At 37.2% G+C, this 13,084-nt stretch overlaps 2 protein-coding genes across 14 annotated transcripts in view; both read right to left on the bottom strand.

Moving 5' to 3' along the window:
* Positions 1 to 13,084, bottom strand: part of IPO11 (importin 11) — a 162,215-nt gene that overhangs the window by 29,931 nt on the left and 119,200 nt on the right. The window contains exons 29-30 of one of the 13 annotated variants that reach the window (XM_036308401.1): positions 10,860 to 10,922; positions 8,328 to 9,318 (exon numbers count right to left, since the gene is read on the bottom strand). The exons of 8 other annotated variants lie outside the window; for them this stretch is intronic. In XM_036308401.1, coding sequence (XP_036164294.1) covers positions 10,898 to 10,922 — 25 coding nt within the window. In that variant the 3' untranslated portion in view covers positions 8,328 to 9,318; positions 10,860 to 10,897. 4 more of the 13 variants (XM_036308400.1, XM_036308402.1, XM_036308399.1 and 1 more) reach the window with 4 other exon arrangements.
* Positions 8,328 to 10,847, bottom strand: LRRC70 (leucine rich repeat containing 70). Its single transcript, XM_036308404.1, is given in 10 exon segments — positions 8,328 to 9,219; positions 9,221 to 9,443; positions 9,445 to 9,609; positions 9,611 to 9,744; positions 9,747 to 9,799; positions 9,802 to 9,848; positions 9,850 to 9,886; positions 9,889 to 10,110; positions 10,113 to 10,235; positions 10,238 to 10,847. Coding segments are annotated over 10 exon segments (1,833 nt in total). The 5' UTR covers positions 10,314 to 10,847; the 3' UTR covers positions 8,328 to 8,466.

Raw genomic sequence — 13,084 nt, 5'->3', positions numbered from 1 at the left:
CACAAAGATTAAATAAATAGATGAGGACATGAAACACCATGCTTAGTAAGGAAAGACATTTGATCTTTTAAAACAATTCCACAGTTTCAGTAATCTGTCTTTTCAGTCAAACGCACATTAATCTTGACTTAGTATTTCCTAAAGCTATGATATTTTAAGGCATTCTCTGGGTCTATAAAAACATCTATCTTTAAAGTATATGAATTGCAGAAACTTCATGCAAAATGATTTTTTCTTGCTTTATAAAAAGATGTACTTTAAGAAAATCCAACTTTCGAGAAAATAAGATGGCAGCATAGATAAACAGCGGGAAATTGCCGCCTCCCACAACAATTGAAATATACCGCAAAGGACGGAGCAGACATCATCCAGAACAACAGGAAGGCTGGCTGAGTGTAAATTCTACAACTAGAAGGAAAGAAAAGCACACTGAGAGCCAGAGGAGCTGCAGAGGTGAAGTGCAGAGGTATGGCGGCTCGCGCGCGCGCGCAGAAAGGGGGTGGCACCTGAGGACGCGGCTGTTTTTTTGAATCACAAGCTCCCGACTGCTCTGAACTCTGGCTCCGGGAAGTCTCTGGGGACCCAGGACTCATACGGGGAGAAGCTGGACTGTCGGGCAGCGGGCGAACTTGAGTGCGGCTTTCCCTCAGAGGTGCTTGCAGCAATTATCGGGTCACTGAGACGCGCGACTCCTTAGGAGAATCAGCCATAGCTGCTTGCTCCGCCCTTTGATTCCCTGAGACCCCACCCCACCCAGGCTTCAGCAGAGGCTTTTGCATGTGAATGTACCTAACTGCAGCTGAGCCAGGCAGACCTGGAACTTCCAAGAGAAGGCCCAAGGCCCCGCAGCGGCTTGCATTGCTTCACAGCTGAGCCTCTTCGTGGCTCCTGCTGTGTGGCCTCAGGCAGAGGCTGAATTAGCACCTCCTTAGATCCAGGAGCCACTGTACCCAGTGGTCAGAGGGGGACCATCCAGATTGCAACTCCTCAGATCCATAAGGGACACACTCAGGGAGCAGACTCAGTGAGCACCAAAGCCCCACTGAAGCAAGTCTTGCCCCAGAAGGGTGTCTTCAGCACAGAAGTTCTCCCACTTCAGACACAGCTGATTCTCACAGCCAATTGGCCTGGAGGTCAATTCCTCCCAGTGATCCTACAACAACCAAGGCACCAAGAGTGCACCAAGAGTGTCCACCTCAGGTAACTGGGGAGGCTGAGCCACTGGGCCCTACAGGACACCTGGCGCGCAGGGCCACTCTATCAACACAGGGAAGCAGCCAAAATGTGGAGACAAAGAAACAGGTCACAAATGGCAGAAATGGAGGAAAGCAAACAACTGGATATAGAGTTCAAGGCCACGTTTATAAGGTTTTTCAAGAATTTTATGGAAACCGCCGATAAATTTAATGAATCCCTCAGTAAGTATAGTGAGACCATGGAGGACATGAAAAAGGACCAACTAGAAATTAAGCATACACTGACTGAAATAAAGAATAATTTGCAGAGATCCAGCAGCAGACAAGAGGATCCCAAGAATCAAGTCAAAGATTTGAAATACAAAGAAACAAAAAATACCCAACCAAAAAAGAAAAAAGAAAAGAGATTCCAAAAATATGAAGATAGTGTAAGGAACCTCTGGGACAACTTCAAGCGTACCAACATCAGAATTATAGGGGTACCAGAAGGAGAGAGAGGGCAAGATATTGAAAACCTTTTTGAAGAAATAATGACAGAAAACTTCCCCTACCTGGTGAAAGAAATGGACTTACAAGTCCAGGAAGCGCAGAGAACCCCAAACAAAAGGAATCCAAAGAGGACCACACCAAGACACATCATCATTAAAATGCCAAGAGCAAAAGATAAAGAGAGAATCTTAAAAGCAGCAAGAGAAAGACAGTCAGTTACCTACAAGGGAGTACCCATACGACTGTCAGCTGATTTCTCAACAGAAACCATGCAGGCCAGAAGAGACTGGCAAGAAATATTCAAAGTGATGAATAGCAACAACCTGCAACCAAGATTACTTTATCCAGCAAAGCTATCATTCAGAATAGAAGGTCAGATAAAGAGCTTCACGGATAAGAAAAAGCTAAAGGAGTTCATCACCACCAAACCAGCATTATATGAAATGCTGAAAGGTATTCTTTAAGAAGAGGAAGAAGAAAAAGGAACTCTTACCATTTGCCACAGCATGGATGGAACTGGAGAGCGGATAAATACCACAGGATCTCACTCATTTGTGGAATATAATGAACAACATAAACTGATGAACAAGGACTGATCCAGAGACAGAGAGGCATTGATTGGACTGTCGGGCCTTGGAGGGAAGGAAGGGGAGGGTAGGGGTAAGGGGGAAAGATCTACCAAAGGACTTATATGCAAGCATATAGGCCTAACCAATGGACACGGACAACGGGGGGGTGAGGGCATGAGCGGGGGGGGGGGGGGTTTGAGGGTAACGTGGGGACAAGGACACATATGTAATATCTTAATCAATAAAAAATATATTAAAAAAAAAGAAAAAAAAGAAAATCTAACTTTCTTGGGCTTATTTACCTCCCTTAAAAAAACATGCAGGCTTAAAATTATTTCTGTCCTTTTGTTTGATTATGATCCCAACCACAGGTGTTCAGAAAACAAAATGCCTTCAGAAAGATAAAGAAAAAAATTTAATCCCTACGGGCACATATAAATGAAATATTCCAATATTCATTTGCCTAGCCTAAATAATAAACTTAGGTTGAATGTAAACAGGACTTTAGTTTCTTTCTTCTTGTCCAAGTTTTATTAGTATTTTTCTAGTGAGCATTTTATATTTTCATATTTATATAACTGATCCTTCATCATAAAGTATGTGCCTTAGATTATTTCTCTGTGAGGGATTTATATATTTATATCACATCTCCATTTCCTTAGATGTAGAAGGAAAACAGTCACGCAGAAACAGACAAAATTTTCAGTTACCTTTTCTAAACAGTTACATAATATAAAACTGCTGATTTACAGTGTTTCATAGTAACAGGCCCAAGAAAGAAAGAAATCACTTTAGAATTTTCTCTGATCTAACCAGACCATAATTTTACTACCTATACATCACACTTAATATTTGAAGTTACTCTCACATCATTATATTTTAAATATAGATTAGTGCAATTAGGGTAATTTAAGGAAAATTTTTAAGCACTAAAAGCTACAACCAAATAAAATATCCTCTTAACTATACTTTTCTACTTACATTATTTAACAGGATTTAGCAAAGAACAAGTTTATTGAAAGAAAATGGCAACAGAAGAAAGCCTTGATTTATCAGTCCTATTACAGAATTTCTACGACATGAGAAGCTACAAAAGTGGTGTCATTTACACTAAAATTAGTTTGCTTTGTTTTTCCCCCGCTAGATATTTTTCCAGGACAAAGGTTGCAAATACTTTTGTCACTTAAATGGAAACATATATCCTTTCTACAGGGCAATTCTCTACATGGTCATGGAAAAGTGTATTAATAAATCTAGTACCCCTGACAAATACTGGAAAGGAAATGGAATAAAAAAATTCAGAGTGGAAATTCACCAAGTTATTTTAAAATGAATATTGAATTTTTTACACTCAACAATGATCCTTACAAAGGCTTTTATATTATAAACCATTCCCCTAAATAACTTTTTTTAATGCACATTTAAAAGGGGGGAAAGGTGATTATTAAGACAATAAAAAATAACTACAATCAACTATAAAAAGAAACTGCCATATTATGTGATTTTCAAGAGTAAGGCTGCTTTAAGAAAGAAACATTGCCAAATGAAGACATACTAAGGTTCCACTAAAAAAGGAGGTGATCAAAGACTGTATGGAACTATCTGGGGAAAAACATTCCATTAAAGAAGCCCAAGCAATGCTTGTTTTGCATGTTTATAGAATTCACTTGACAGATTGGTTCTTGTTTTGTAAAAAAAGTAAAAGAATTTACTAGGAATTTGGTAATTATGATATTGAGGTCTGACCTTTCCAATGTATATGTTGGACATTGTTGAAAACAAAGTTACGCAATAAATAATTACAGGGTAATCATGAATATATATATACTTTCAGGACAAATTTTATAAAGCCGAGTGTGCTAATGTTATTAAAGTTATATGAAAAGGTTCTTGTGGCTTGGAATTAATTTCCTCGAAAGTGCTGTATGTCACAAAGCTCAGACCAAAATGAAAATAATGTGCTCTGGAAAACAGTGTTACATGATCAATCTCAATACCAGGTATCAAGCTGTATTACAAAGCCACTGTTCTCAAAACAGCCTGGTACTGGCACAAGAACAGACATATAGACCAATGGAATAGAATAGAGAACCCAGAAATCTACCCAAACCACTATGCTCAACATTTGACAACGGAGGCAAGAACATACAATGGAGTCAAGACAGTCTCTCCAATAAATGGTGTTGGGAAAATTGAACAGATACATGCAAAAAAAAATGAAACCAGACCACCAACTTACACCATACACAAAAATAAACTCAAAATGGATAAAAGACTTTAAACATAATATGGGAAACCATAAAAATATTAGAGGAATCCACAAGCAGCAAAATCTCAGACATATGCCGAAGCAATATCTTCACCAATACAGCTCCTAGGGCATTGGAAACTAAAGAGAAAATAAACAAATGGGACTACATCAAAATAAAAAGCTTCTGTACAGCAAAAGAAACCATCAACAAACCCACAAGAATTCCCACTACATAGGAGAACATATTTGCCAATGTTATCACCGATAAGGGTTTAATCTCCAACATTTACAGGGAACTCATACAATTTAACAAAAGGAAGATAAACAACCTAATAAAAAAATGGGCAAAGGACCTAAATAGACACTTTGCGAAAGAGGACATAAGGAAGGCCAAGAGACATATGAAAACATGCTCAAAGTCACTAATCATCTGAGAAATACAAATCAAAACGACAATGAGGTACCATCTCACACCTGTCAGAATGGCTATCATCAACAAATCAACAAATGACAAGTGCTGGCGAGGATGCGGAGAAAAAGGAACCCTCCTGCACTGCTGGTGGGAATGCAGACTGGTGTAGCCACTGTGGAAAACAGTATGGAATTTCCTCAAAAAACTAAAAATGAAACTCTCATTTGACCCAGTGATCCCACTTCTAGGAATATATCCCAAGAAACTAGAAACACCAATCAGAAAGGATATATGCACCCCTATGTTCATAGCAGCACAATTTACAATAGCTAAGATTTGGAAACAGGCTAACTGCCCATCAGTAGATGAGTGGATTAAACACCTGTGGTACATTTACACAATGGAATACTATGCTGCTGTAAACAAGGAATTCTTACCATTTACAACAGCATGGATGGAACTGGACAGCATTATGCTAAGCAAAATAAGCCAGTCAGAGAAAGATAAATATCACAGAATCTCACTCATTTGTGGAATATAATGAACAACATAAACTGATGAACAAAAACAGATCCAGAGACAGAGAAGCATCAATCAGACCATCAAACCTCAGAGGGAAAGTAGGGGAGGGTGGGGGTAAGGGGGAGAGATCAACCAAAGGATTTATATGCATGCATATAAGCCTAACTAATGGATACAGACAAAAGGGAAGTGAGGGCATGGAGGGGGGGGGCAATAGGAGGATAAGGACACATACGTAATACCTTAACCAATAACGAAAAAAAGGCGGGGGGACTTTGTTAATGATAAACACACTGATGCCAAAAATTTATATGAAGGATTTGAATAAAATGGATCATGAAATAAGCAGGGAAAATCTCTCTAAAGTATTATTTATAATATGTATGTGTAATTAACTATCAATATGAGACATTTGACAATTTTGTTACAGCTCTAGAAGAATAATGTATTCAAGTTGACCAAAAAAACTTATGCATATTTTTCTTATAAGGAAAATATTTATTTAGGGAAATATATGTAGTAAAGATAGTATATATAAACCTGCCTTGTGCAAGCTCACTGCCAAATTCCACCTAAATCCTGCTAGCACATACAACGACCTCTCTCTGAGCTCCGGAACCCTAAGTACATCTGCATCCTTCTCATCCATGCTTCGCAGCTTCACAAGCAACTCAAACTTAAGATATCTAACACCAAACTTTTGAATGCCTCCCCAACAAAAACAAAGAAACTGAAACAAAATCAAAACCAGGCTCTCTTACAGTAGTCTTTATCTGAATAAAGAGCTATCCTATCTAGCCAGTGACTCAAGCCAGAAACCTGGGGTTCAGTCTTGACCTTTCTTCTCATTTACTCTTCCAACACCCCATTCATCATCAAACTGTCACATTTATCTCTGAATTCTACTTGCCTATACCTCTACCAGGAACACTGTGCACAAGTCAATTCTGACCCTAGTTTGTACTACTGCATAACTTCCCAAATAGGAAGTGGTGGCTTCCTCAGTCTAACCTATTCTTTACAGAGCAGACCAAAGCGCTCTTTTGCAAGATCTCACCAGGTCTCACATTAAAGCAAGAATTTATTTAACCTTTCAGTAATTTCCCGTTTCACTTAAAAATTCAAATTCCTAATCAGTTTACTCTGCCCTGTTTGATCTGGTTTCTGCCTACCTCACTGACAGCATCTAATTTTTCATACTCTCCAGCTATGCCAACCTTCTTTTTCACAAACGGTTTCTAGCCTCGTGGCTTTCATTGTGGAATTCCTATCTGCTAGTAATTCCATTGCCTGAATTTGCTTCGTTAGTTTTATTTACCATAAGAATAAAACAAGTGGTTATGGTCCTATAATGGCAAAAACTCAGGTTCTTCCTTCCTGAGTAGGAAAAAACCCGGTTCCGTTCTCCCCTACTGTGTTTCTCTTCTGTGGGTCTCCTTTACTGCTCACACAGAACTCTTTACTTCTGGTCACCAAATATGTGTGTGTGCATGTGGGGGGGGGGGGGGGCCCGCACAACAAGCTATTCTGTGATACCACTGGGGGGGGGGGCGGTCTTACAATTTAACTCGATTCTAATATCTGGAGATAGTATCAGATCCCACAGATTAAGGGCTCAGTCCCACTAGGCTGGCCCCACCACCTTCCATTTCACATGCCAGTCCCAAACCCAGATTATACCTGTGCTTCTGACCAACTGTCTATAAATCAGAGGTTCCCACGACACCCTCTTTGAGTTCCATTAATTTGCTAGAGCAGCTCAAAGAAATACTTATGTTTACCAGTTTATTGAAGAATATTAATGAACATCCAGATACATATACATAGGACAGGTCTGGGAGGATCATAAGTGCAAAGTATTTTCTATTATTTCACAGGTCCCCATTCTAGACTAGAAAACAGTGCTTAAGGAGGCCTTCATAGATGAGAAGAGATGACTGAAGATAAGGGGTTTTGAAAGCCAAAACATGAGGAAACTATACAACATAAAAATTTCTGCTCCAAGAGATCTCAAACAAAACATAAAGAAAATGTAAACTGTAAATAAATACTGTATAGTAACCATGTGTTCCCTCCTCTAGATTTTGAGCTCTACCAAGAATAGGAATGGTGCTTGTGTTTTTCACAGTTATAACCTTAGCACCTAAGCAGCAGTGTAGCATGAAATTAAGAGAATGGGCTTGCCCTGACTGGTTTGGCTCAGTGGAGAGAGCATCGGCCTGCAGACTAAAGGGTCCCAGGTTTGATTCCGGTCAAGGGCATGTACCTCGGTTGTGGGCAGTAGGGGGTGTGTAGAAGGCAGCTGATCGATGTTTCTCTCTCATCGATGTTTCTAACTCTCTATCCCTCTCCCTTCCTCTCTATAAAAAAATCAATAATATATGTTAAAAAAAAAAAAAAAGAGCATGGACTTTAGAGTTAGACAGACCTAAAACGCGTCACAAGCTGTGAGAATGTGGGAGTTTCTCAAACTCACTCTGCCTAGGTTTCCTGATCTGTTAAATGTAGACAGCACTACCTTACAAGTTGTTTTTTTAAAAATATGTTTTTATTGATTTCAGAGAAAGGAAGGGAGATGGAGAGAGGGATAGAAACATCAATGATGAGAATCACTGAGCAGCTACCTCCTGCACACCTCCTACTGGGGATCAAGCCCATAACCTAGGCATGTGCCTTGACAGGGAATCTAACCAGGACCTCCTGGTTCATGGGTCAACACTCAACCACTGAGCCACACCAGCCAGGCCTTACAAGGCTTTTTAAATATTAAATCTAATATCGCAAGTATTTATTAGAGTGCTTGGTACCGAAAAATGTTAGCTATTATTAATACTTAATACAGTGCTTATCAAAGAAAATATTTGCTGAATAAATACAATATTGACAAGTTATTAAAAACATTATTTATTAATGCTAAGCTCATGTAATTCATTATATTTCCAAATAAAGTTTATAATTCTACAAGGAAGCTTCAGTTTTATTCATGTCCATGGCACTAAAGTTTCTTACAGCCACTATTTAGTTGAATTATAAAGCAGAATGTTCAAAGAGAATGACCTGTGCCTCATTTTCAGGAACAGTTTGCTTATGAAGTTGAATCTGCTCCAAACCAGGGCTTTCGAGAGAATTTGGACAAGTGTTACAAACTGAGGCAGTTACATTATACCTTGCAGACTGATAAAAGCTGTAGTATTCAAGTCTATTTTCCCCTGAGTTTTCTGGTGTCTTTAGTTTTTGTTTAAATTGAACAACTTTGTAGATCAAAAACACGATTAAAATACAAGCTAAGATAAAAAAAGCTAGCAAAATGTCAAAAGCCTCATTTAACCTTTCAACTTCTTGTGTACAAATTAGAGATGTCTTCCCTGACACTGACGCAGCATCAATTGGTAGAGCGCTGGTTTTTTCCAAAGTCAAGTTAACAGAAGAAGTAAGCTGTAATTGCACAGGTAACACTGCGGTAGTCTCTAGTGGATTAGCAAAGGTATTCTCTTGAAAAACTCTACTGGCAGGTGAAGTTTGTTCCCCGAAAGAAATGCTCTTGGTATTTTCCAAGTGTTTCCCATTTGTGGTTACTTTATGCCAGGCCATCATTAACGCAGTAGTCTTGTGATGAATATGAAGAGATTTTATAGCCCAAGCTCTGGATACATTTGTTGAAGACGTAACGCAATCTGTACAGTCAGTCCACTTAATATAATGCAATGCTCTGCCACGCATGGATGGGGGGGTTCTGACAATAGATGTTTAGGTAATGGCTGAAGATGCTAGCCAGTTAGTTGCGAAGGCCCAATAGTTTGCTGTTACATTTCCAAGGATTAGAATTTGCCTGAAGATGAGTCAATGAAGACAATGGCTTAAGGAACCTTGGATGTAAGTCTGTAAGATTATTAAATGACAGATTAAGGATCTTCAAATATGCTCCCATGTTCTCAACTGTATCATTATCAATGCTGATTATTCTGCTTCTAATTTAATTAAGGTAAATTAAATTCTTTAACATCTAAATGTGTCAGACACATTTCCAAATCATTATGACTTAAGAGCAAATGTTTAAGATTGTTAATTTCATTAAACCCATCACTAGTAATGTTTTTAATTCTTGAATTTTTCAGAAGCAAATATCCCAAGTTGACAAGCCCTTTAAATGCAAAGGACTGTATTGCTTTTATGAGACAAAGAAAGTCTTTTAAGACTCTTAAGTACTTCAAAAGCATCTGATGGTACTTTTGCTAAATTATTACCTTCTAGGTACAAACAATCCAAATTTCCAAGATGTTGAAAGCCTGTGTCTGATATCCTCAATAAATGTTATTGTTGGATAAATCAATTATCCAAAGAGCAATCATGCCAACAAAGTACCACTCCCGAGGAGAGTGCGGTGATTTCTTTGCAGATTTAAGTACTGAAACTAGATCATTAAATACTCCTCTTGGAACAAAGGATATTGATTACACTGTAAATATAAATTACAGAGACTGGAAAGCCCCTCAAATATCCCAGGATCCAAATGTTTCATAAAATTATTATTTAAATATAGAAAATAGAGGTGCCTCAAATGAACAAAGGCTTTTGGATATACACATACAATGCCAGCATTATCCTAATATAATACTACAAGAGAATGAAGCCCTGTTAATTCACTTTTATTTATATGAAATAAGTTATTTCAGCCAGGTACAGAAAAACTGTAATTTCAGAAAAATTCCTAGGAGTATTTGAAAGGTCTAAATCATGGCAGTTAATTTGTCTCCCAGTGCAGAACTGGCAAACAGACACACAAGCAAGTATCTCCTATGGATTAATAATGCAAGATTATAGGTAACAAGAAGAAAGGATCATAGGCAAGGCAGAGAAAAATGTAATCTGCACATAGCCCTGTTCTTGACTTTTCTGTTCCTATCAGAATGGGCTATAAGAAGAGAAGATAAAACTTTAAATCATAAAAATGTTCTTAAAATGAAAGTTTTATAATACCAAAAATTCTGTATTATTTTATTTTTATTTAGAAGCAGCCAATAATACTAAGTACACATAAGTTATACTACAATGATAGCATAAAATAATGAGTTTGGAATATGTTCTAGGATTATTAGCACCTCAAGGCCATACATTAACCCACTGTTTGACAAAATGATAACTTAAATTTAATGAACTGCAAAATAAAATGTTTTCTAAGTTCATTTAAAATATTACAATTGACTATAACAAAAGTGACAAATGATGATGCAGGAATAATGGTCTTTGGATATAATATGTCCCTTTATCAACTTAAAGTCTAATATCAATTAAGTAACATTATAAACTAGAAAAACACAAATTCATTACAAAACAATTAAACTCTATTGAAACTACAGTTTTTCACAAACCAAATTATTTTCTGTTTCAGCTAAAAGTTTATATAAAATAAATAGTCTTACCAAGAGCAGGAAATTCACATTATTAACACTCGGCTGATTCAAGTAAAGGTTTTCTTTCTAGATCTGTAGAGAGAAATTTCTAAACTCCATTTCTTTCTGTGGCACCATTGACCTCCACCCTCCAACTTTTTTCTTTCTTTTTTTTTTTTAAAGTCACAGTTTGCTCAGGAAACACCACTCTTCACATTAGTTCCTCCACAGTCAGTGTGTAAAACAGAGGTTGCCATGGATACAGGAAACTGAGAGACAGGAAGTAAGTTTATCTGTTTCAAAAGTATTGTTGAAAGGAAATCTCAGGATCTTATTTTTCAGAATGCAGTTAATTTGAGTTTTCCTAATGCACACAGCTAAATACTGCATAATTTAAAAAAATAAGTATTTTTTAAAAGGAAAAACTTGAAAATTTTAAATTTTCAGAATGAGCAAATACTGTATACATCAACAACAGATAGCTAATGAGTGGAAAAAGCAAGTTGAAATAAGATGTAAATAGAGTAATATAATTTTTGTGAATTTTTAAATGCATAAAATATTTATCTTGTTTTGAATACATATTAGAAATTTCAACTTTGCTTTATTGCTTAAAAAACAGGTAGAGCCTGGCCAGCATGGCTGAGTGGTTGAGCATCAACCTATGGTATAAACCAGGAGGTCACGGTTCGATTCCCAGTCAGGGCACGTGCCTGGGTTATGGGCTCAATCCCCCATGTGGGTCGTGCAAGAGGCAGCCGATCAATGATTCTCTCTCACCACTGTTTCTATCTCTCCCTCCCTCTCCCTTCCTCTCTAAAGTCAATAAGAATATTTAGAAAAAAAAAACAGGTAGCAAAATAAACAAGCAATTTAGAATAATGAACACAAATGTTACACTATTCTCTACGTTCTAATTTTTCCAAAGAAAAATTGGGGATACTATAATAAATACTGAAAACTACCAATTAGTGCCTTAATACAAAGATGTGGCAAAATGGGTTTACAACTGTAAGTATGCAAAACATAGTTTATTCTTGTATTATTATTTAGAAATTATTGCATGATTTTCCATATAAACAACTGTAGCCCTACTTTTGCCCCACCCTATATATTAAGAGTGCATGTCTTAACAGTATATAATGATATCAAGTTGCATTCCAAATTACTGACCAAAGTTATCTTTTTGGGAAGAAAAATTGGGGAGAGTGAAAGAGGCCCTTAAATGACATTTTACTGCATACATATCTGAATAAGTTTTGCATCTTTTAAGATAAGTGTGTATATATTTTAATTCTCCCCCAAGGATATTTTTTCAGTGACTTTAGAGAGAGAGGAAGGGGGAGAAAGAATGATGTGAGAGAGAAACATTGATCAGCCACCTCCCGCATGCACCCCCCACAACCCATCAAGAATCCAATCTGCAACCTTTTGGTGAATGAAACAATGCTCTAACCAACTGAGCCATCTGATAAGGGCTACAATGTAATATTTAAAGGTAAGGATTTAAAAAATTGACTATAAATTGTTTATAATATATATTATTTAGTCATTTTCCAAAAAGCTGATTGCTTAGGTTTTCTAATTCTGGCTTTTATTAATCTTACCAATAATTTACAATACACTTAAAATATCAGTGATAATATATAATTGTACACTAAAATTCCCCTTTCAATATTAAAGCAACTTTACTTCACATCAAGACAACAATTACTTCAGATAACAATATGAATGACTTTCATATTAAGTACTTTGTATAATACCAAGCACTATCTTTCTATGACAATAAAAAACACACACAGAGGTACATACTGGATAACAGGTCTTTATCAAATGATCTACAATTCTCACAAATATCCTTTGTGACTGGCTATTGTTTTTTAATTGCATAATACAACTTAGATATATGGGGTTCAGGACATGCTACCTCAAACTGTAGCAACATCGAATATTTTAAGCGAAAGAGTTTAAGGAAACAGCAGAAACAAAAAGGTCTCTCTGTGACCCTCCAATTCCCAGCTACACCCCCATACCTTCTGCCCTTCACCCCTGAAACAGATGATAAAACCTTCAGTGAGAGATGCCCTCCCTATATTGGGAAGAAAGGAACATCTTGATCTCCAAAGACAAAAGGACTCTGACCAGAACACAATTTCTTCCACTTCAGTACACTTACCTCATACCCTTTGCCCTTATATCTTTCCACAACTTTGCATCCACTCTGCATCAAGCCCATAAAAACACAGAAGTTTAAC

Source organism: Myotis myotis, unplaced genomic scaffold, assembly GCF_014108235.1.
Source record: "Myotis myotis isolate mMyoMyo1 unplaced genomic scaffold, mMyoMyo1.p scaffold_m19_p_5, whole genome shotgun sequence".
Lineage (NCBI taxonomy): Eukaryota > Metazoa > Chordata > Mammalia > Chiroptera > Vespertilionidae > Myotis > Myotis myotis.
This window is presented reverse-complemented; position numbering and strand designations above follow the sequence as displayed.